At 40.9% G+C, this 24,965-nt stretch overlaps 1 protein-coding gene across 3 annotated transcripts in view; it reads right to left on the reverse strand.

Moving 5' to 3' along the window:
* Positions 1-24,640, reverse strand: part of RBM28 (RNA binding motif protein 28) — a 31,044-nt gene extending 6,404 nt beyond the window's left edge. The window contains exons 1-16 of one of the 3 annotated variants that reach the window (XM_072784468.1): positions 24,405-24,640; positions 19,883-20,041; positions 19,471-19,565; positions 18,982-19,057; positions 18,216-18,308; positions 17,438-17,509; positions 15,692-15,857; positions 15,383-15,525; positions 13,768-13,840; positions 10,980-11,089; positions 8,327-8,400; positions 7,217-7,352; positions 5,777-5,841; positions 3,564-3,722; positions 1,111-1,260; positions 722-796 (exon numbers count right to left, since the gene is read on the reverse strand). In XM_072784468.1, the coding sequence (XP_072640569.1) occupies positions 722-796; positions 1,111-1,260; positions 3,564-3,722; positions 5,777-5,841; positions 7,217-7,352; positions 8,327-8,400; positions 10,980-11,089; positions 13,768-13,840; positions 15,383-15,525; positions 15,692-15,857; positions 17,438-17,509; positions 18,216-18,308; positions 18,982-19,057; positions 19,471-19,565; positions 19,883-20,041; positions 24,405-24,522 (1,764 nt within the window). In that variant the 5' untranslated portion in view covers positions 24,523-24,640. Of the gene's footprint in view, positions 1-721; positions 797-1,110; positions 1,261-3,563; positions 3,723-5,776; positions 5,842-7,216; positions 7,353-8,326; positions 8,401-10,979; positions 11,090-13,767; positions 13,841-15,382; positions 15,526-15,691; positions 15,858-17,437; positions 17,510-18,215; positions 18,309-18,981; positions 19,058-19,470; positions 19,566-19,882; positions 20,042-23,417; positions 23,504-24,404 lie in introns of those variants that run through there. The other 2 variants (XM_072784467.1, XM_072784466.1) reach the window with 2 other exon arrangements.
* Between the last annotated feature and the right edge of the window lie 325 nt (positions 24,641-24,965).

The following is a 24,965-nucleotide window of genomic DNA, read 5'->3' on the forward strand; positions in this document are numbered from 1 at the left end:
AAAAAAAAAAAAAGAATACCTGGCCTTCTACATCTGAGGGCTAGAGGAGTAAGAGAAAGAGTGCTGACTATGTGCTGACCATGCACTGTTACCATTTAATCCTTATCAATCAGGTGAGGCAAATCCTGTTAATCCTATTGTACAAACTAAATTGAAGCTGAGAGAGGTACTAACTTGCCAAGGAACTCAGGGGTACAGCCTGAGTCTGAACAGGAGCATTTCCATTCCCATTCGTTCCTTTATACCACACTAGATTAAAAACAGTACTAAAACTATCAGGCATCATACTTCTGGAGCCATCTAAGAAGGAAGAATTATGGAAGAGAGAACTGAAATCTACAATGTAAAACTTTCATCTGGGCCATTCCCTTTGACATGTACTGTCAACCAAACACTGTACTGGCATTGCTCATTGCTAGTAACGTCAGCCTGATTCTCCTCTTTCTTTTCCCCTCTGTGAGGCTATCACAAGACAGGCCAGCAGAGAAGATGGCCTGGAGAGTTCTAGGGAACTAAGAGTAAAGTGTAAAAACCTAATGAGATAGAGACCTATTTCAAGGGTGCAGAACCACAAACTCAATAAAATAGGCGTTTAACGTAGCCTGAAAAAAAAAATGCTTTAACTGAAATATACACTTAAAAATAGCAAATTTCATGTTATGTGTATTTGACCATAACTTAAAAAAACAAGCAAAAACAGAAAAACATTTCAGTTCTGTACCAGGCTGCGCTGAATCCTCAGTTCCTTTATTTTAAGTTTCCTTCGATCCTCCAATGAGAACTCCACTATTGGTCTCTGTGTCAGAAAGAGAATGTCATTCATTAGATTTCTTAATTTCTGAGAGCAATGAGCTGAGATATCCCCCACCACTGCCCTCTCTCCTGCTCACTTACTCTACTCAAAGGTAAGGGGCCATTCTGCAAGCAGTCTATCCAATTTAGATTTCAAAACCTTCTGATCATCTTATCCGCTGAACCACTGCTTATTCCCTCACTAACTGGCTCCTCTTTCCTACCACACATAAGTCAGAGGACACTGGACAAAGCAGAGAAATGGTTTTCTGCAAAGGGCCCTCAGAGGAATAGGTCTCCTCACAGGATGAGGCTCACCTTCAGAGGCCCAAAGATCTCTGGATTGTTGTTGATGTGGCGAAGGGCTGTCAGGGCATGCTCGTGCTCCTGGAACTCTGCAAAGGCATAGCCCAGGGACTGACCCTTAACTTTCCCATGCACTCCTTTGAGGTCTCGCATCACCCGACACTATGAGTAGAACAAGAGAAAGAAGGCATGATTACAGAATGAGAGCATGAACAGACTCACTGTGAGATCAGGTGGCTGGGACAGAATCCTCATCCACATCACTGCCACAACAGCCATATTATACTGGACTAACATTTACCAAGGTCTTATTAGCATACATCTACTGAAAGCACAAAGCCAATTAAATAGATACTTTCTGGCTTTCTAAGAGTTTACAGAGATCAACAAAAAACCTATAAATAAGCATGTAGATGAAAATACCCCCCAATTAAAATAGTCAATTGTGGACAATACATACAAGTTCAAAAGTATATGGTACTTTAAATTGTGTAAGTTATCACTGAGGATGAAGCGCTGTCCATAGATCTCATCACTGAAGAAGCCACTCAGAAAGGAAATTACTGAAGAAGGAAAAGAGGCCTGATGGCTTTAGCTAAGAAAGGCACTGAGGGGTGCCTGAGTGGCTCACTTGGTGAAGCATTTGATTCTTGATTTCAGCTCAGGTTATGATCTCAGGGTTGTGAGATGGAGCCCCATTCAGGCTCCCTGCTCATCAGAGAGTCTGCTTCTCTCCTTCTCCCTCTGCTCTCTCTCTTTCTCAAATAAATAAATAAATCTTTAAGAAAGACATTCAGGTATGAGGAAGGGCCTGCCTAACATATAGCCTAAGGATTACAGCTGAAGCTTCAGCTAGCTTTGCTCAGAGCTCGGATCTTCTCTGGCATGATTTGCCTTAAATCCGTAAGCTGAATGTAATAGGTGTCCTGGGACATCAAAGATACCATACCATAGTAGCATATCTTGGAAAAGGCTGTAGTTCTCATGTAATCGAGAAATCTAGGTATTAAGGATACATGGATGCTGCATTTGGTATACTTCCAGTACCTACATTGTCCCAAGAACTGTGCCATGTACTATAGGGAAGTTAAGAAAAGCTTAAAATGAGGTTCCTGTCCTGAAGAAGCTTACGATTTTGGTGAGATACTATACCAACACGTATTAAAACATTAAAGAGAAAATTCAAGGGGTGCCAGGGAGGTACAGTCAGTTGGTTAAGTGTCTTTTTGCATTCAGCTCAGGTCATGATCTCAGGATTGTGAGATCGAGTGCTGCATAGGGCTCTATGCTCAGTGTGGAGTCTGCTTGAGATTCTCTCTCTCCCTTTCCCTCTGCGCCTCCTGCTCGTGCTCTCTCTTTCTCTCTCTCAAATAAATAAATAAATAAATAATAAATAAATGAATCACTCTTGAAAGAAAGAAAGAAAAAAAGAAAGACCCCTTAAAATGACAATAGAGGGATCAAAAAATAAAATAAAGAGAAAATTCAATGCAATGCAAATACAGTAAAACACATGAATTTCTCTGATGATAGGTTTTAAATGTACAAGCACTTATTAAATATTGTAGATGCTGATATGAGAAATTACACAACTGACCTCTATGCCAGTAACACTTTGAACAGTTTTACTAAGAGTGGTGTCAGATATGTGCTGATATGTTCACATTCTCTCATGTAATTCCCCAAATACCAATGCCATACATTTTGAAGAGATTTTCCAGGATTAGGAAAACAGTTTATAGTCATAAATCAGAGCAAAGTAGATTTCTAATATTGGCTGTGTTACTTATTCAATAAATATAGATTGAGAGATTTACTATGTTCCAGGTACCCTGCCAAGGACTGGGAGCAATGAGAAACCTGCTCTCAAAGAGCTCAGGAGAGCTGGTCAGGAGAAATGACTAGCAGACAACGACAGGACCATGTAATCATAAGTGCCAGGATGAAGATTTGCAGAGGGTGGGGCAGAGGAGAAGGCTCTGTACTCTTATGGAGTCTCATCAAGTTTTGGTGCAAATCCAGCGTTTGTCTAATACAACCGCTGAAGACCCGCATGACTCTCTGTGCTTACCACACAGCACCAAGGACTCTTTTCGTACAGTAAGAGTATTGCAAATGGAAGTAAAATGTTCTTCTAAAGAGCAAAATAGACAGATTATTTTCTCTGCAAGAAAATTAACACTATAGCACCTGCTATGATGCTGAGCACACAGCAAGAATTCAAATTAATTCATGAGGGCAGACATTTCCTCACATTGTGCTACAATCTGGACAATGTGGGTGAAAGGCAGTTATAAGAAGAGAAAACAAACAAATAAACATGAAAACTGCCAATCTCAGCCTCATCTGTTGACAATGCTCCCAGAAGAAATTCTGTCAATCGGCTAGCACCAAAGCCTGGAATAAATGCTTAATCTGACCCAGGACAAGTACCAAACTTCTAAGTGGGTGGGGCCAGCTCTCACCTCCTTGAGGCGCACTCCCTTCTCCCCTCTGGTGGCATTCAGTAGAAGCTTCCGAAGTTCTTTGTCATCCACACCTTTTGGGAGGTTGTGCAGGCACAGCCTGGTCTGGGAGACGAAGATATTCTGGTCCTTAAGTTTCTGATGCTTTAGCAGCTCAAACTGAAAGAACAACAAATTGTTAATAAGACAATCTACCCTTTAAAAATGCAAAAATAAAAAATTAAAATAAAGTGAAATAAAATAAATAAAATAAAATAAAATAAAATAAAATAAAATAAAAAATAAAAATGCAGGTTCATAATTCTCCAAAAGGAAAGAACTGTGGCCACCACCCCCACTCCCCCACCCTTCAATAACCCTTCATATGGACAAAAGAAGGGAAATCACCTATCTACCACCTTATGAGGCCTAGCATAGGGAAAGAAAGGTTCAAAGAGGCAAAATGGTGGGTAGGTGGTAAGATCTTGGGCTCTAGATTCAGACTAAACTGGAAATTCATCCTTAACTGGAGAAGTTACATGAAATTTTTTAAGCCTCAGTGTTTCCCTCTACAAAGTGAAACTGTAGCTCAAAATACCAATCTCTTAGCACTGATGTAAGGCTGAAATGAGGTAATATACAAAAAAATCCCGAACTCAAAACCTGGCCCAAAGCAAATAATAAATAATACAGTGGTTAACATCTATGCCCAATCCTTGTCTGCCCACCAACTCAAACTAATTATCTAGTCCTTCCAAAAGGAAATGGAATTTATTTAAAGAATACTTGCTAGAATGTTGTCTCAACTCTGCCACCTTGAGGCAGAAGAATGTCCATGACCACAGAAACAAATTTTGCTTCATACACAACGGAAATGAATTTTGCTTCTAGAGCATTGGCCTCAACTATGCTGCACAAAACACCAGTCCCAGGGCAACATTTGCTGAAGTGAGAGGATAATAGTCTTCTTCTGGTGTGTTTTTTAAAATCAGTTAGTTGAAAAAGTTTTAATTTTTTGTCTTTTACTAAGTCTTATTTCTGCTGTTCCTTATTTAGTAAAGGACTAACAAATCACAAAATAAACAGATACTCTGGAAATGAATATTAAAGGGTTATTTGAAGAGACTCTCATACCTGAGTTCAACAGTATGATTTTTCTCCCAGGGAAAGCTCCACCTGCTGTGAATTATAATGCATATAATCTACAGAGCTTTTTGCTACAAAAATTTGTTCTAAGGGAAAATTAAATGTGTCATTATCATATTGTGATCAGAAAAGGGCATACAGTGCCCCCTAAATACCATGATTTCCAGAAGATCACTACCAAAAAACGTGAACCCAAGTCTAGAAACTGTACATAGGAAAAACACACTGCCTCTTAGTGTCATTATATTCTCATCTCTGTTCATCTTCTGTATGTTCAAGCTCCAAAGCTCATTCTTTTAATGGTCATGCCTCTTTATCATTCTAGGCTGCCTTAACTTTTTGAAAGTAGGCTACTTGGGCAAAAGTTAAAAATTACTAGGAATGAGGGGCACCTGGGTGGCTCAGTGGTTGAACATTTGCCTTTGGGTCAGGTCCTGCATCGGGCTCCCTGCTCATGTGGAGCCTGTTCTCCCTCTGCCTGTGTCTCTGCCTTTCTGTCTCTCTCATAAATAAATAAAGTCTTTTTTTAAAATATTACTGGGAATGAATACTATTAAGCAGCAAAAAAACTCAATGGTATCAGTTATCAGTGGAAACTCCCATGATGTGGAGTTTTCCTAAGATGATTTTATAATCTGGACATAACTCCCTACCACAAAAGGACATCTTAATTCTTCCTTCTAAAACCCACATCTACCCCTTCCCTATTAACTCCAGCTCATTCTGATCTTCCTTTCTTAGGTTACTCTGCCTTCATACTGATACCTAATTATATATAGCCTTAGCCTCTAAGTGTCTACTCCGTGATGTAGAAGCATACTATTTGGCAAACATTTACTGCTGAGCATTAGGAATTAAAGAATAAGACACAGTCCTTATAATGGCATACAACACTCATATAACATGATGTACAATGTTGGGTTATTTGCTGTTTCACCGGTGTGCTTCCCTGTAACAAGAGTGTAAGCAAGCAGGGTCTGTGATTGATGTTTGGCTCTCTGACAGGCACCTCCAGCATTCAATAGTTATTATTTATTGATTTATAATAAATCATGCAGAACCTGAAGGCTGGTGCCTAATCTACCCACCCGTTCTCTTTTGGCCATATCAGCAGCACTCACACCCTCCGCAGCCTTAGTCCCAGCACGAATCACTGCAAAAAGAGGGAAAAAGGCCAAGACATCAGCAAGGGAATTTTCACTGAGCAACAAGAGGAATGTGATTTGAATGATGCAAGCTCTTTGTACAGGGCCCAGAGGACTATGCTGGCCAGGACATAGTGGCATTTGGGTAGGTCCAGAAATAGGCTACAGGGCTAAGTTCTCAGCTCTGAGCTGCTATCAAGGACTAAAACTGAACATTTTGTGAATTTGTTCCTCTTTTTCCCTCCCCACAAAAAGCTTCATGTATATGCCCAATGTCAGATGGAAAGGCCTAGAGAAAGTTCTGAAAATACGTACATTTTAGGTATTCTGGAAACAAAAATGCTCCACCTATAACCTGCCCTTGGAATTTTGCTGTTACTCATGTATTTGGGGGAGAGTACTAAGCAGTGAATTAAGCCAAACTGAAAACAGCCACCTGGCCATACAGAGGCCTACAACCAAAAGCTAAAGGCCTTACATCACTAGTCCAGGCTGTGCAGCTGTGCAGTAGTAGGCTGACAAATACTGTATGACCTAGAGGAAGGGATTCTTCTGGGGTTTTTTATTGTTCAGATTCTATTTATTTATTTGACAGAGAGAGAGAGCACAAGCAGGGGCAGTAGCAGGGGGAGAGGGAGAAGCAGGCTCTCCACTGAGCAGGGAGCCTAATGCGAGACTCGATCCCAAGACCCCAGGATCACAACCCAAGCTGAAGGCAGACGTTTAACCAACTGCTTTTTTTTTTTTCACTGAAGCTAATTTCTGATTATCTTTTTGACATTAAGGGAAAGGTACTGAGTGCAAATTTTAAATCTATGACTAATCAAGAGTAATTTTAGTCATAATTTTCAACTCCTTGAGAAAAACTATCAGAAATCATGACAAGAAGCAAAGGTAATTTGAGCTTTTCCTCCCTCTTTGCCCTGCTAATCCCCCAACCTAAAGATCTCAAGGCAAACAAGCAGAAAAGAGAATGAGGGCAGCTCCGGTGGCGCAGCGGTTTAGCACGCCTGCAGCCCAGGGCGTGATCCTGGAGACCCTGGATCGAATCCCATGTTGGGCTCCCTGCATGGAGCTTGCTTCTCCCTTCACCTGTGTCTCTGCCTCTCTCTTTCTGTGTGTCTCTATGAATAAATAAAGTAAAAAAATCTTTAAAAAAAAAGAAAAGAAAAGAGAATGAGACCGGTTAATCCAAAACCTGAGTGACGGTTTCCTAACAGAAAGCCATATTTGCTAAAGTGGAATAATGATGTAACATTGTTGAAGAACACATGTGGGTTTTTAATTTGAAACATGCCCCCAAACATACTGTTGCTGGTCACTGTCACAGAACAGGGCCTGCTAACTCAGAAGCCTGGTTCACATCTCCCTTCCACTACTCACAGCCTTCTCGGGCCAGGTAGAGGTTCCGGGTTCCAGTTGGCTTCTTCACCTTCTTGGTCTGGAGCTTTGCAGCCTCATCACGGGTCACTGCCAAATCGACCCTCAACTGCCGGCCATCCAGTTTAAGTCCACCACCCTGTAACAGATTGCAATTGTCTCTCTTAAAATTAGTTAAAAGGTTAAAGACTAAGTAAGTACCTGACAAGGAATGCCAAGGAAAGGGAAAACAGCAAACCCCAATTATGCTATGGAACCAACCCACAGGATGTCTTAGCCTAGGTGGCTGCAAGTGGATCACTTAGCCTAATATTTTAGAATAGCTGTGCAAAAGGCCATGTGTATACTTAGGGCAGTTAGCAGTAATTTATTTTATGGGAGTTGATTAGGCCCAAAGGAGGGCTAAAGTGAGGAAAACGGATCTGTAAATAGCCAAATTGTTAAATTCTAAAGAAAGCTAATGAAATGATAGTGTTAACTCTACTTAAGAGAATTTAAGAGATAAATGGGCAACACAGGATACCTCAAAACAATATATACTTGGTTACAGAATATACAGAAAAATCCATCACCCCTACATTGTCTCTCATTTATTCTTCATAGATGACCTTAATCCCTTCTTGTCCCAACTTTCATGTCATCAGGCTACAATATGGGCTGACATACAGTGATCAATAAATATTAGATACATTATTACACATGTTTCCACACTTATAAAATAGGTATAATAATTGATCTTTTTAAGTAGGCTCCATGCTCAGCGTGGAGCCCAATGTAGGGTTTGAACTCATGACCCTGAGATCAAGACCTGAGCTGAGGTCGAGTCAGACCTCTACCAACTAAGCCACCCAGGCACCCCAGAGGTGTAATTGTAATTACCTTATATACCACTGTAGAACTGATATTAAGGATTAAATAATACATGTAAAGTTTAATGCCTAACACACACTAAGTGCTCAATAAGCATTAGCTTTATTATTATTATTATTATTATTATTATTATTATTATTATTATAGTATTGACAGTACTATAAAGCTGTGTATAAACAGCAAATGCTGGCCTTAGGAGTCACTATCCCCTAAGTTATGGGATAGAAGAAATGTTCTCCTTACCTCAGTCTCTGGAGAAGCAGCTTCAAGGCATTTCTGAGCTGCTTCTTGAGTCATGAACTGGGCAAATGCACAACCTACACAGAGAAACAAAATTGAGTGAGATGCCAAACTCCCATGGCCCACCAGGATGCCAAAGATGACACGACAAATGGTGCTAGCCTAACACAGAGTGGAAGACAGAGCAATATGTCCTTTTGTTAGACGCTATGAGACATGCACTGCATCAAGTACAAAGGTTCCAAGACAGATAGGACATGTGCTTACAATGGAATTTTACTATTACTTCATCTTTTCCAATGCTTCTTAGAACTTTAGTCTCACTACTGCTCTCCTTAGTAACAAAAAGCCACAAGATATAGTAGAGAAATTCCACTTAAATCAGCATTTCTTAATGCTTGCCTTTTAGAAGGTTAAAAAATGAGGCAGGAACCCTGAAATTAATTACAGATCTCACTGTCATCAACTAATTAATCACATCATCTCACTGCCACTTGGGAGACATCAGATATGGGCAGACTGGTCTCTTGGAGTCAAAGTTCCTGGCCTCTCTCACATGAATACAGCAGTGAACCAGAAAGCCAGAAGCTCGATTCTTGACTCATACTCTAGAATTTGCACAAACTCACCTATCGCTGGTTAGATGCAGAGCCAATCAACCCATCCTAATTTCTACTATTGATAAAAAGCAGTTTTTATCAGTAAAGAAAAAAAGTTGACTTTATAGTAGACTCCAAAAACGAAACACAAGTTTCATAATATTTTGTTAGTATCCCTTTATACAAATTTAAATATTCCCTCATATATGAAAAAAAAACTGTCATATTTCCTAGAGCTACTGGGGCATTGACTGAACTTTTGTCCTCTATGAGAATAAATGGCAGCAGACTAAGACAACACATGGCAGGCCAACCCAAAAGTCACCATCTAGGTGGGGTCTTTCCTGCCCTCCAGAGCAGGCAGAGCGAAGTGCCCCATCTACTGGTCCTCCAATCACATCTCTTCTATTATAGCGCTGGTCAGGTGGTATCTTCCCAAATAGGACGAATGCCTCAGGAGTAAGGGCCATGTTTTTAGGCTGCTAGCACCTACTATAGTATCTGGCATTAATAGACATTCAAGCAAAAGAAACAAATGATACAAAAAGAAAGGAAGGAAGATTGAGGGGGAGGAATGTTTCTAATTGACAGATTAGCTTATTCATCCAATACGAAGAAAATGGGTACTTCTCTTTGAATGGGTAAGAATTTTAACACTGGGTCAGTATTGAGTTTAGTCTTAACACTTCCCTAAAAGTCCACAGATAATTTTTAGCTCTCCTAGACAGTGAAATGGCATGCTAACAAGGACAAATGATAGGAGGCAGCCAAGGCTGCGTGAGAAAGCAAAAAAATTTATTAAGTGCTAGAAAAAGACAATGTATTTAAGAAATAATAATGAAAACTACACTTATTAAGATCATTAACTCTCAGCTAATATTAATAGGACAAGAAAGATTGAGAAAGTCAACTATTGACCACATTCTGAAAATACCAACCCAACAGACTACTGCATCAAAAAGAAACAAAAGATATCAAAGTAAAGCAATATCCTACATTACTAGGAACATTCTATGCAATTTTAGTTGCCCATTTTTAAAAAAATATACTGGAAATGAAGAAGGTCCAAGAAGTATAGTTGAATATTAAAGTTGAAGACACCTTCAGTGATTATTCCAGTTCAATCTACTCATTTCATAGATAAGAAATTGAAGCCTGCAGTGGTTAAACAATTTGCCAAAATCACCCAGCTGGTCTACGGCTTAGCTACAATTAGATCCCTAATCTCCAGGAAGCAGTTCAGCTTTCTTTCCATCATACTGCCCTACTTCTATCTTTTTGCCTAAGGAAAAACTGAAAATGATCAGGTCTCATCAATTTGGAAAGTAAAGTTTAAAATAGAGGTTCTTAACCCTTGAATAGAGTCCAGAGAGCCCACAAATTCTCAGAAGTGGCATTTTTCTGGAGAGAAGGTTCATAGCTTTTGCTAAATCTCAAAGGAAGCAAGAACCAGAATGAATTAAGAACTCACTGCTTAGGAGAATGACTGCAGTTGATGAAATGAAAGATTATGAATAGACTGAAAAGATGCTGCTCCCCTAACAACAGTATACTAGAATGAACTGGGGCCAATCCTTAAAAGTTCAAAAGAAATAGCTTGAGGGGAAAAAAAATCTAAGGCAGCAGTCCTGTTATATACAGTTTTCCTTCTGACTGTTGCCACTGCAAAAAAATTTGTTAGCTTCCATCTCTAACAAAAGCAACTGAAAAAGATCCCAGTAATTTCAAGCAATGTGGAATGATTAATACCCATGAGATGCTATCACATTTGAAATTCAAAGAAGAACAACAAATGGAATTCATTACCCTAAAGTAAATAAGCAAGGGCTTAAAAAATAGCTTAGACAAAATTGTGGCTGGCAACACCATTAAAGATGCTGAGTTTGATATCTTGGAAGACAACCTCAGAATGTCCTTGGTGTTTCTCTGAATCATAGAAACCTGGGCTGGATGGACTGTAGACCCCTCAGAATGGCACACATTACGCTCTCAAGTAACCCAGTGTCCATGGCAACAGTCTCTACCTTTTTAGGGCCTGACAAGCTGACAACAAATACCTTTAGAATGCTCTGTGTCTGGATGCAAGACAATACGGACATACTTAAGATCTCCAAATTGCTGGAGGAGCTCCCCAAGTTCTTCTTCCTCTGAGTCAAAAGACAGGTTTCTATGGAAGACAGGTCACAAGAAAAGTCAATTACAAAAGTGAGATCCTATGTTCTAGTACAAGGTGAGACACCAAATGGAGTGGTATTCTTGCTCACAACCACCCTCTGTAGTTTAAGAATAGCACCCATACATAGGGGAGGCCCCAGTGACCCCACCTCTGATGTGTGACTCTCCCCCATGGCTAGCATTAACTGGCCTTTCTATGTTAATCAGATTCTCTCCCCAAGAAAGTTAAAACTTAAACAGACATACATTAAGGCAGAAGCTGTAGATGCAAATTCATTTCAAAATAGCAGGACCCCACCCAAAGGAAACTTCTAGGAAGTGGAAATCTGAAAATGTCCTGTATCTTGATCTGAGTGGTGGGTACATGGATACATATGTATGAAAAATTTCACTGAGCTGTACATTTAGATTAACGCACTTTACAGAATATATACCTTAAAAATGAAAAAAAGAAAGGCAGTATTCTCAGAGAAAAGACCACAGCCTTCTACAGCTGAGCCCCAAAACATCCAGATTTTCATCTCCTTCTTAAGGTTTGCTCTTCCCCTGCTTTGATCCAGTGAACCACTCAATGTTCACCCAACAAACCTGATTTCTCATTTAAATTGGCCAAAATTCGTTTCTCTTATTACAACCAGAAGATTCACAGCAGGCTAATGAGACAAGTCAAAAGTGTACATGTGTGTATCTGCCCGCCTCTCTCAATTACGCATTTTCCCCTCTGTGTTGCTGTGAAATCGAGGTTTCAATTTAAACTTTACAAAAGTCAGAAAATTCTTCAAAATAATAACTCAGAAGCAAACACAGTAAAGTTTACTAAGTGCAAAACAAGAAAAGCACTTATTCCTTTTCATGGAATTAAAAAATATTGGAAGTGGGCGCCTGGGTGGCTCAGTCAGTGTCTGCCTTCGGTTCAGGTCATGATCCCAGGATCCTGGGATTCTCCAGCATGGGGCCCCTTGCTCAGTGGGGAGCCTGCTGCTTCCTCTGCCTCTGCCTGCTTTTCCCTCACCCTTTGCCTGCCGCTTTCTCTGCTTGTGCTTTCTCTCTGTCAAATAAATAAAATCTTAAAAAAAGTTGGAAGATTTTGTTCTACTAAATTTCCATATACTGTAAAGATCCTTCATTTCCCCAGCTATTCACACCCTTCTAGGGTAAAAACAGTCCTCAATAAATATTTATAATTTTTCTTCTCTACACTCAGTTAACCCCATAACAATTCCATCTTACAAAGTAACTGAGACAAAAAAGATTTTCTGCAATAAGACATCCTAGCCACGTTACTTCTTCCAATTGGTCTGTGTATAGTTTTTTGTCTTCCATCCTTTACTTTCCTAAGTTTTTTATTAATTAAAAGATGTGGAAACAGTAAGGAATGGTATCCTCGGTATTAAAATCACAGGCTCCTAAGTATAACATTTCCCCTTTCTTATTAGACAAGATCCTCTACAAATACAAAATTATTTATATGGCCATTCCAAACAACCAGGTAAAAACAACTATGAGAGACATGCCGTTAAGGCAGAAAATGGGCTATAGCATAGCTTGTGGAGGCTAAACTCACCTTTGTAAATAGTTATGATATGGGCATGTGTGCAGGTGTTCTTTGAGTAATAATTAAGGTTAATATCTTGTGTCTTTTTGCTCATTTAGGAAATTTCCTAAATTTCCTACAATAAGCATAAATTACTTATATAATAAAAACAATCTTAAAGCACTCTACAGGAAAATAAAGTACACCTCTTTAAAATAAGACCCAAATAGCCCTGGCAGGTTGGCACTTAAGAAAGGAAAAGAAGGCATGCCTGAGGTGTCCTGAAGATGTCCTGACTCTATAAAACAGCCAACTTACCACAGTCAGTAGGACTATAACAGCAATGGCAACATGAGATAAAACCTATCTCCACTTGACTTCCTCCCTTAAATTTTCTTGGAAACCAATGGGATGCCTTATTTTATTCTCGACACTACTTTGAAAGTTAAGTTAGGTATGAAGAAAGAAATTATCTGGGACAAGTGGTATCACCCCTCTACAGCACTTCTCCTAAAACAAAGATGTTTCTAATAAAGAACTGATTTGTTCCAAATGATGCTACCCCAGTTACAAAGAATGAAATGTAAATGAGGACAAAATCTGGAGACTCCCGCTCTTTATCTTCTGGGTGCAGTTCTGATTCTCCTATATTCTCACTGTTTGCTATGTTCCTAGGGCCAGATGTATTAATGATCCAATTTTCTGGCCTAGCTACCAGAAATAGTACTAGGAAACAAAGAGTGGGGCACTTGGCTGGCTCAGTCCGTGGAGCATGCAACTCACAACTTGGGGCTCTGAATTTGAGCCCCACCCTGGGTGTAGAGCTTACTTAAAAATTAAATCTTTCAGAATGTCTGGGTGGCTCAGCAGCTGAGCGCCTGCCTTTGGCCCAGGGCATGATCCTGGGGTCCCAGGATCGGGATCGAGTCCCACATGGGGTTCCCTGCTTCTCCTCTGCTTATGTCTCTGCCTCTCTCTCTGTGTGTCTCTCATGAATAAATAAAATCTTTAAAAAATAATAAATAAAAATAAAATCTTTCCAAAAATAAAGAGAGACAAAGAGAGAAGGAAAAAAGGAGAAAAGGAAAACCTGTGAGGGCAACACAAACAGTACCTCTTGAGGTACAAAGGCATACCTGATAAAAACAGTTTTCCCTTCATTCACATCAGAGGGTAACTTCCTCTTCTTTTTCTTTGAGATTTGCATATCTAAAGTAAAAAGAAATACAACAAAATGAAAAAGACTTAGTGCAACCCAAATGACAAGGGGCTAACTTCTTAGATATATAAAAACCTTGCATAAACAAATAAGAAAACACAAAATTAAAAGTGAACAAAGGATATACACCTAAATACAGGAAAAGACGCTCAAACTTATAAGAAAAACATAGCACCAGTAAAAAGATACTGTTTTTCATTCCAACAAATTGGCAACAACTTAATAAAAGAATGAAATCCAATGTGGTAAGGGTATGGAAAGAAAGACATTCCTATATACTGTCAGGACAGTCTAAAGGTTTAGAACATTTGAGGAAAAAAAAATACACATTCACACACACAAACATAACTATTGGACCTGTATGTGTATGTGTACACCCCACATTTGTTTTTGCTTATAAAGGTATTAAATAGATACACAAGAAACTTTTAACTTTGGTTGTCTCTGGGGAGGGGCCCTAAAGTGGCTGAGGACCTGGGTACAAGGAAGATTTACTGTTTGTTTTTAAAAATAGACCTATATGGCTCAGTAGTTGAGTGTCTGCCTTCGGCTCAGGGCATGATCCGGGCCGGGTCCGGGGATTGAGTCCTGCATCCGGCTCCCTGAGAGGAGCCTGCTTCTTCCCCTATGTCTATCTCTCTTTCTCTGTACCTCTCATGAATGAATAAATAAAATCTTAGGGGAAAAAGAAAAAAAGACATACATGTTTACAGATATATAACAATTCTGAAAGAATATGAAAACAACAGCAGTGGTTACTTTGAGGGACCCTTAGGGGTCTGGTGAGGAACTTTTCTCTCTATATTACACTCTACTGCACTATCTTTTTAAATTTTCTGCCATTATTATGTATTGGCTCAATATTTTTTTCAATGTAAAGAATGGTTAAGAGACAGATGAACCTGGTTATTGAATGCAAGGTCTCATAGTCCCCTCAGTACAGAAGCTTCTCTGATTCTAGGGTGTCTCCCATTCTCTCCTCATGGAAAAAACTATTTCCTCAGATTTTTTATATGACCAAACTGACACACCAGACTTAACCTAAACAACCAGTTATTGGCCATTCCTCATTCTGTAAAGACCTGCCTCCCTCAATAAATGAGTTTACACCCAACATTCTTTATAAAGGTGGCAACTGGGTTTGATTACAGCTTTACAAAATGCCCCAAGAGGTCTTTATCCCTATCTCAATTCACAAGAGTTGTTTAAAATCCACTTGGTGTTAGAATATAATATCCTGCTTATCCAGTTATTCATTCACCTTGGATAAACAAGAGAGAAGTAGTGCCTCAGCATTAAGCCAGGTTTTAAATTCCCTGAGAATCTTAACCTTCAAATGCCATTCCAAACTAATTTTAAAACAAAACAAAAACCTTTAGAAGGAATATAAGGGTATCCTTTTCAGCACTGAAACATGAATCTGACAGACCACTTTGGGGTCCTATTTAATGAGAGGTGTGCACTGAACTGATGCACATTTGTCAGTAACCGGTTTTAAATGTAAAAGTGTCTACAAAGATCCCCAGGCAAACCTTCGTCCTCTTGCTCTTCACTGTTGGTGTCACTCTGAGCCAGTTCCTCTCCATCAATACTATCATCTCTCTCCTTCAGGCCGCTGTCTTCGTCAGAATGATCCTCCTCACTGCTCTCTGCAGGTGCAGCCCTCCTGACAGCTCTGCAATGGCACAGTTCAGAACTAAGGATCTGGGCTGCCAGAGGGGTCTATGCCCCTTCATCACACACATTACATCTGCCGTGATGGGGGCAGGGAAGACCACTGCTCCTCCCAGAGATAATCCTAGATCTTCTTCTGTTGTCTCAGAACAAGCTGAGCTGCTTACCTCTTTTGAATCTGTGCAGGCTTGGTCACCCTTGATTCTTTATCCTCCTCCCCATCTTCTTCCTCTTCTGTATCATCCTCTTCTTCTTCTTCCTCTTCCATATCCTCTTCTTCCCTACCATTCTCTTTACTTAATTCCTGATGTTTAGGTTCAGGCCTCTTCTCACCTACACACAGAGATAAAGAAAGTCAAGAATTCATTTAGAATCCAAAACAAGGTTATTTGAACAGAGTAACTAAAACCCTAAGCTCCTAGTTCCTTGGGGCTAGGACTAGATCTTATAACTATGAAAAATACATTTTTACATAAATATATCATAAAATATAAAAAATTATATATTATATATTTTTTCTTACCGCATGTAAGAGAAAGTATGAGGGAAAACCACAAAAAGAACAACAAAAACCCCTCATGACTGAGATTCCCTGGAAGCCTGTCCCATTCATCAGAAGCCTTAAGGTTAATCAGGCTGAGAATGAGAGAAGTAGCAACTGAGTGCCCACAGACAGCCTGCCATTGTGCACCACAGCCAGCACAATGCTTACTGTGGAGCTCAGCCACAAACTTTCATCTCAGTGAGTTCTGTTCTCTGAGCTCCTGGTGGTTTCAAAGCCACTGCTTTCTAAAAAACAAACAACAAACAAAAACAAAAACAAAACAACCCTCAAGTTTTAAGTTTCCCTATTATTTTTATTTTTAACTTATTTATTTGGGAGAGAGGGAGCATAAGCAGGGAGGAGCGGCAGGGGGAGAGGGAGAAGCAGACTCTCTATTGAGCAGGGAAGCCATATATCGGACTCAATCCCAGGACCCCAAGATCATGACCTGAGCCAAAGGCAGACACTTAACCAACAGAGGCACCCAGGTGCCCCAAAGTTTCCCTATTCTTTTTTTTTTTAAGATTATTTATTTATTTATTTATTTAGTCAGTCAGTCAGTCAGTCTTGAGAGACACAGAGAGGCGCAGAGATATAGGCAGAGGGAGAAGCAGGCTCCATGAGGGGAGCCTGATGTGGGACTCGATCCCAGAACCCTGGGATCACAGCATGAGCCAAAGGCAGATGTTCAACGACTGAGCCATCTAGGTGCCCCAGTTTCTCTATTCTTTTTTTTTTTTTTTTTTAATGGGGATGGGGTGTTTGGTTGGCTCCGTTTGTAGAGCATACAACTTTTTTTTTTTTTTAATTTTTATTTATTTACGATAGTCACAGAGAGAGAGAGAGAGAGAGAGAGAGAGGCAGAGGGAGAAGCAGACTCCATACACTGAGAACCCGATGTGGGATTCAATCCCGGGTCTCCAGGATCGCGCCCTGGGCCAAAGGCAGGCGCCAAACCGCTGTGCCACCCAGGGATCCCCAGTTTCTCTATTCTTAATATTCAGTCACTATTAAGAAAAGTTGGGAAAGGACAGCCGTCAGGGGGACAATGAACTTAGGCCCTACTCCTTATTCACATTCACACTCAGGAGTGGGTTTAGACTCAAAAGATCCTATTTTGAGACCAGATCACCAGATGGTACAATATGAATCAACAAAGCTCTGGGCTCATTTCTGAGCCTGCAAGAACTCAGTTTCTCTTAATCCTTAGTCTCATTCTTTCTGTTAATCTTGTGCTTTTGTATCTTTGACCCAATATTCTTACTGGGTTCCCTTACTAGTAGGTTCCCTTATAATTTTCCGTAGGATAGGGATGTTTCCATACTCACCTCAGGACATACAAGCCCTTCTACCCAACACCACATCTTACCTGGGGCAGAGGCAGACTGTGTATTTTTATATTTATCCTTTGCCACAGCCCAATCCACAGCCACTGTCCGCCCTGTCAGACAGAAAAGTATCATCAGAAAGGTCTTCCTCTTTTTAACATCTCTTGTAAATGACTTCTTATTCATCAAAGACAGTGACAAAACCAAAACAAACAAAAGAAACTGCCAATTCAGAGAACACTGGTTCCAAAATAAAGCTCAGAGTAGCCTGCCCCTTTTAACCCTTAAGCTCTGTATCAATTTAAATGTTGTTTTGCCTTTCTACACAGCCCCCACACCTAGGGTAAGAGAAAGTAAAAAAGTAAAGAAAGAATGGAACAGTGTTTCCAGGTAGACAAGTTTCCAGTTAGACTAAGCAAGAGTTTTGCACAGAAGTTACAAAGTCTCCAAGCCAAGCCCTTCTTTAATAGCCCACCAGAGCTCAAGGGTGATCAAGACCAAGACAGAGAACCTGCAAAATCCACACATTCCCTGGACAGCAATCTGCATCTATCAATGATTATTTCAGGGATATATTTTTATTAAAGATTTAAGTACACACTCATCACCAAATAAGGAATAGCGAATAATGGCTTGCGTTCTTTCAAGTTTAACCCTAAGATCAAGCACTAGGAATATTTCACCAAACAGCTTCTATATTAGCAGTAAGACTCTCAACAATTCAAAACACCTTTTGAAAATGTAGAAAGTGGGTTACTGTACTAATTCATCCAAACACCAGAAATATCTAGATGAATAGTATAGGTATATAAAACTTACCTTTTATCTCTTTCATATTCATGCTTTTGAGAGCCTTTCCTGCTTCTAGAAGGTTTTTGAACTGGACGAAAGCAAAACCACGCATCTTTCCATCTGCGTGCAAACAGACAAAGAAGTTAGAGGCAGCAGGTGGGCAGCTAACGAACACCAAGCAGGACATTACAAGATGACCCAAGTCCTGCCAACCAGTCAGCCCCTTGCCCAAAGCAGTAGCTTATGTACTCCTACTGAGTATGCTCTGACTGAAGCTTGGGCAGAGCAATTTTCTTGAACTATAACTTATCTTCTAAAACTAGTTCTGATCTAATTAAAAATGCCACTGGGGGAATAAGACTCTTTTTGAGTTTTTGCTAGGTGTCAAGCACTGTGCCTGATACTTTATGTAGGCATATCATGTCATCTGGGGCTCATAAAGAGTATGACATGAACTTTGTATTTCTATTTTGCTTAAAAGATTTTATTTATTTGAGAGAGAGAGAGCATGCGAGTGTGCATGCATGTGCGGGGGGGGGGGGGCGGCAGGGAGGGCAGAGGGAGAGGGACAAGCAGACTCTGCACTAAGTGTGAGCCCCACCTGGGACTCGATCCCACAACCCTAAGATCATGATCTGAGCTGAAATCAAGAGTAGATGCTCAACTGAGTGATCCACCCAGGTGCCCCTGTATTTCTATTTCAAACTGTGGTTAGTTCAAGGTGGAAATGGAAAAAGACCGTTATTTTAAATAATCTTAATCTAATCTACAACAAATGAAGGTTTACTGGTACCTGGCTTCCTGGGGATGTTTACTTCCAGGACAGCTCCATATTGACCAAATACTGTCTTCAAGTCATCTTCTGAGCACTGATGCCAAAAGCGAAGAAAAGATATTATCACAGAAAATAAACGTGAAACATCAACTGTTAAACCAATTCATTACAAAGAACTTGCATACTCTCACTCCTTTTTTTTTTACTCTTGAGACTAGGATATCAAACATTTCTAAACAGTAGACATCTTGCTTTGGATCTAAGAGACAAGATAGACATCAAAGAGCTCTTCCTCTCCTCCCTATCTCAGTAGTAGTGTCCCAAAAGGCAGGCATCTTCACACTTAATATCCTTAATTAATTGTTTATACAGGCCCATTTTCTGTATTCAACAATGCTAAGATTCATCCCCAGAAGGAAATATGTCCAATTATATCATCTAGGTGAGGATTTCCACCAATGAGCACCAACAGCCTGGAGAACAGGCAGTGTTTTCTCCATCACTCACCTTAAAGCTCAGGTTCCGAATAATTAATCTGGCTTTCTTATCTGCCACTTTGGGTTTTTTAGGCTTTGGTTCCTTCTTTGGGGGCTCTGAATTTTCTAAAAAATAAGAGGCAACAAAATAAGTCTGCGATCCAAAATCACCTACCTCTAGGCCCAGAACATCACAGGAAAGAAGCTACCAGCAAAAAAAAAAAAAAAGGCATTTCCCACAGGGTTAACTATGACAACATGCAGGACCATCAGATTCCCAAAGTTAGAATTAAATAAAAGACAAAAATGAGTAATAAAATACACTAGATGATTTTGGACATCAAAAAGAAATTTAAGGAAGCTTTAAATGTAGAAGCTATCCCCTTTCCCCCCCTCTCTTCCTCACCCTGAGGGAAAGTTACCTTCAGTTACTAGAAACTCACCATTTTCCCCCTTTTCCTTGGACTTATTCCTCTGTTTTTTCTTGGCAACAGTTACGTTGATCTTACAGCCTTCAAAAGTGGTGATCTCCTTGAGGGCCCTCTGAACATCTTCCAGCATAGAAAAAGTGACATAGCCAAAGCCTCGACATGCCTTACTCCCTGAAAAGTGAAGGGTGGGGGAGAATCATAAACCAAGAGCCCGGGCAGCCCCAGTGGCGCAGCGGTTTAGCGCCGCCTGCAGCCTGGGGTGTGATCCTGGGGACCTGGGATCAAGTTCCACATCAGGCTTCCTGCATGGAGCCTGCTCTCCCTCCGCCTGTGTCTCTGCCACTCTCTTCGCTCTCTCTGAATGAATGAATAAATAAATCTTAAAAAATAAATAAATAAATAAAAAATAAACCAAGAGCCCTAAGCCAGTAAATTCTTTTTTTTTTTAAACCAGTAAATTCTCAAGGCCCTCAGTAGCAAATATACTGCCAGACCATCCTCTTATCAGTTTGCCAAAATTTTCAGGAGAGATAGAAACAAATTTGGCATCAGTGGCCCCTTCCCCACTTTGCTCAGAAATTGTTAGGCTTCCTCTTCTAATTTGGTGTCTTCACTGTTAGCTTCTCTTCTTCCTCCTTTCCTGATACTCTTGAGAATACTGGAGATCCATGATATCCATTATATCCCCAAAGAATAACTCAACATCAAAGAGAATGGAATATTACCAGAGAAGATGGGAAAGGTAAGTATGGTAACTTTGAAAACTGCAGTGTAATAATGCAGCAGATCAGAAATGAATGCCCGAGGCCCTGATAAAAGAACCTCAAAAACAATAAACATTGTTTTTGGGAGCCTGCAGATACTATTACCATTTTTAAGCCTTAGCAATCAATATCAAATTTAACCTTTCCAAAGTAGCTATAAATCTCTTATCTCACTTCTAGAACACACTGAGGTAGGTAATATTCATCCTTTCCAAATGAATAATTTGAGATGGAGGAAAGTAAGTGAACTAGTTAATGCACCAGAGTGTTAGTAGCTCAACTGATTCCTCATCACTAGCCCCCTGTTCTTTCCATGGGACTCCACCAATATAAAGGCCATAAAGAATATTAGGACCAAGCCGATTAATAGTTGCAAATAAAAACTATAACCAACTTTTGCCCCCCCCTTTTTTTAAGATTTGTTTATTTATTTATGATAGACATAGAGAGAGAGAGAGAGAGAGAAAGAGAGAGAGGCAGAGACACAGGAGGAGGGAGAAGCAGGCTCCATGCCGGGAGCCCGACGCGGCTCGATCCCAGGACTCCAGGATCGCGCCCTGGGCCAAAGGCAGGCGCTAAACCGCTGAGCCACCCAGGGATCCCCTGCCCTTTTTTTTGGTATGCTTTTATTGGTTTAACATTTTGTGTACTCAAATTTTTAAGTCATTTACTGCATCAGAAAGGAAAAAGACTGGGGCACCTAGGTGGTTCAGTCGGTTGGGCATTTGCCTCCAGCTCAGGTCATGATCCCACAGTCCTGGAATTGAGTCCTGCACTGGCTCCTTGGCTCAGCTGGGGGTCTGCTTTTCCATCTCCCTCTTGCTTTCTTCTCCCTTTCCCCTTACACGCTCTCTCTCAAATAGATAAATAAATAAATAGATAAATAAATAAATTAATTTTTTAAAAAGGAAAAAAGACCAGGTAGTCTGCCTACTACCCAAAGAAGAAACATGGCTCATATGCTCTGCTTCTTTTTCAACTACACTTGAACCTACTTCAGGGTACAAGCCCTCAAACACAGGACGCCAATTCACATAAATAGTTAAAGCTGGTACTTTGCCCTAGGAAGGCATACTGTGATCTGGAGATCAAGGTCTTTTCTCTTGGGACTCCTCACAAGGCCTGCCCACTCACTGTCAGAAGTCAGAAGAAAAATCAGGGCCCTTCCTGATCAGTACAACCAAAAACAAAGCAGCTGAAACGTGAATGCGTGAACGAGCTCAGCACCAAATAAAAACATGTATTCACAATAAATGCCATTCACTGTTTGCACAAAGCACTCTCATTTTATTTGAATCCCCACAACATCCTGTGATATCATCCCCATCTTTAAGAGGTTAAGTGGCATGCCTTCAAGTCATCACAACTAAGACCTCATCCCACATCCCCTCCCTTCTTCCCATCCCAGTACAGCACTCTTTCCAACACATCCTGACTATCTGGACAGAAAAATATACAATCTTTAAAAAAGGGAATAAAAAAAGGGAATAGAGCTTCCCCCCCCCCCTTTTTTTCCCCTAAGATTTAGACCACATACACAGGGTACAAGGTAAAATTACACCTCTGCTATATTCTGAGGACCCAAAAGAGAATTCCCTTTCAATGCCTGTCCTTCCCTAGGACAGAACCACTAAGCACTGGACAACAGTGTTTCTCCCAAGTAATGAATGTAACTTATAGTAGAACCCAGTACACATATATATTTTTCATATAAAACCAATGGAGTACCTGGCTGGCTCAGTCATGGAACATGAGAGTCTTGATCTGGGGGGTTGTAAGTCTGAGCCTCACACTAGGTGTACAAATTACTTAAAATTCTTGTCACGACCCACTCAAAACCCACTAACAAGTAATAATCTGCAGTTTAAGAAACAAGGCTGTAGAGCACTCTCATTTTCTCACTCACCTATATCTCTACTTAAAATGACAGTGAACCAGGCTAGTGTTATGGCTTGTATAGCAATCAGAGCCATGTGGACAATCCCAACTCCAACCTCTGCTATTAATGAAATAGAAGCTAATGATGGAGGGATTACTGGCACACAGTTAACTTGCCTACTCACATATCACATATGCAGATACCATGGAGGGAAACGGGGTGGGGGGGTTTGGGGGGGGGGCTACAGGATGCCAGTTCTTGCTAGCTGTTCTGCTGAAAGGCAAAGCAACAGCCACCTACAGAGAGAGCCTCTTGACTAGAAGGGAGCTAAATGGAACATCAGGTGCCTATCTCAAGTGTACCTTGAAGTCTAGGTTAAGAGGAAGGAATGCTTCTACAATTAAAATCCTTACAATTCTTCCTCATTCCAATACATGCCAACCCTTTCACACAGTGATGCAATGAGCATCACACAGAATATGGGGAATATAGCAGTACTACACAAATCAATATCCCCAGGGGCTCAAACCAAAAACCTTGGGAGTCAAACTTGACTCCTCTTTTTTCATACCCCACATCTGATCCATCAGCAAATCCTCTCAGTTCTACCTTCAAAAATATCCATATCCCAATCACTTCTTACCACCTTCATTATTACCATCCTGGTCAACACCATAATTTCTCACCTAGATCATTGCAAAAGCCTACTTACTATCTGGTCTCCCTGCTTCTGTCCTATTATCCAACAGCAGCCTCAGAGAAACTTTTAAAATGTAAGCCAGATCATACTTACTGCTCCCTATCCAAAACTAGTAGTTTCTCATCTCAAAGTCAAAGTCCTTCCAATGGCCTATAGGTCCTAGATGATCTGGTACCCCAGAATCTCATCTCCTAATTCTCTTACCTTCATTCACTCACTGTGGTCACCCTGTTTTCCTTGCTATTCCTCCAGTGTTCCTGAGCTTGCTGTTTCCTCCACCGAGACTCCTCCTGGAGAGACACAAGTTCACTCCCTCATCTTGGTCAGGCCTTCCCTGGCTGCTTTCTATATACCTGCCATTCCTCACTCCTCTACAACCCTCCTCTCGCACACTCACTCGCACAGACTCCTTATCCTTCCTGACTTATTTTTCTCCTTCGCACAGACTCCTTATCCTTCCTGACTTATTTTTCTCCTTAGTATTTACCACCCTTATAACTATGTATCTTGCTTATTTATTGGCTGTCTTCCCCATCTTGAAGACGTAAGAGCAAGTTTTTTGGCTTGGTTTGATGCAAGGTTGCATCCTTAGGACCTACAACAGCGCCTAGTACAGAGTAGCCATTCAAAAAATATTTGAATGAATAAACGAGTAAATGGATAAGTGAGTAAATGAAGAGCATACTGGTTAGGAGCTCCGGGTCAAGTAACCAAATTCTGGATCCACTACTTACAAGCTATACGAACTTAAAGTTACCAAATTTAACCTAAGCCCCAGATTCCTGTCTGTAAAATGGGGTTAAGTCTCTCCACCCAACAAGTCTGTTGAGGAAATTAAATGAGATTAACACGTGCGGAATTCAGCACCATGCCAGGCGATAGACTGACTCTCAATAAGCCTTACTGACGTGTTATTAAACATTCACTATCTCCTTGTTATCGAATTAATATCTTGCAAAGTGAGCGCGGGTAATAAATGGAAAGCGCTCTGTAACCCAAAGGCAATGCCTTGACTTCCAGAAACGGACCCCTATGGATTCATCCAGAACCGAGTCGGTTTAGAAAAGAAACGCAATTCCCAGCCCCTTCTCGGCGGAGCGGGTGCAGCATCACCGGCTGGCTGAGGCCGGGAGCATGTCCCCGCCGGGCGCCCCCCGCCCCCGCCCCAGCCTCGGCAGCCCCGCCCCCTACCTTTCTCCGTCACCACAAAGCACTGCTTCAGCGGCCCCACCTGACTGAACAGCTCCTCCAGCTGCTCACTGCGGGCGGAGGGCGGGAGGCGGCTCACAAACAGGGTCAGCCCGGCCATGAGGCTGGGAAACCGGGGCGCGCGAGCCCGCGAGCGAACCCGGCCCGCGCACACGCCGGGCAAGGAGCCGGTTCCGGCAGGCCAACCACGCCGAGCTGCCCGGAGGTTCCGGAAGTGCTCGTCATTCAAAAGAGTCCGGAAGAGGACGTGGTGGAAGGAGAAAAAAACGTTCCGGGATAGGAAACAAAACAAAGAGAAGAGAGAGAAAGAGGAGAGGAGGGGAGAGGAGGGGAGGGGAGGGGGGGAGGGGAGGGGAGGGGGGGAGAGGAGAGAGAGAAAGAAAGAAAGAAAGAAAGAAAAGAAAGAAAGAGAAAGAAAAAGAAAGAAAAGAAGGACGAAAGAAAGAAAGGAAAGAAAGAAAGAAAAGAAAAGAAAGAAAGAAAGAAAGAAAGAAAGAAAGAAAGAAAGAAAGAAAGAAAGAAAGAAAGAAAGAAAGAAAGAAA

Source organism: Canis lupus, chromosome 18, assembly GCF_048164855.1.
Source record: "Canis lupus baileyi chromosome 18, mCanLup2.hap1, whole genome shotgun sequence".
NCBI lineage: Eukaryota > Metazoa > Chordata > Mammalia > Carnivora > Canidae > Canis > Canis lupus.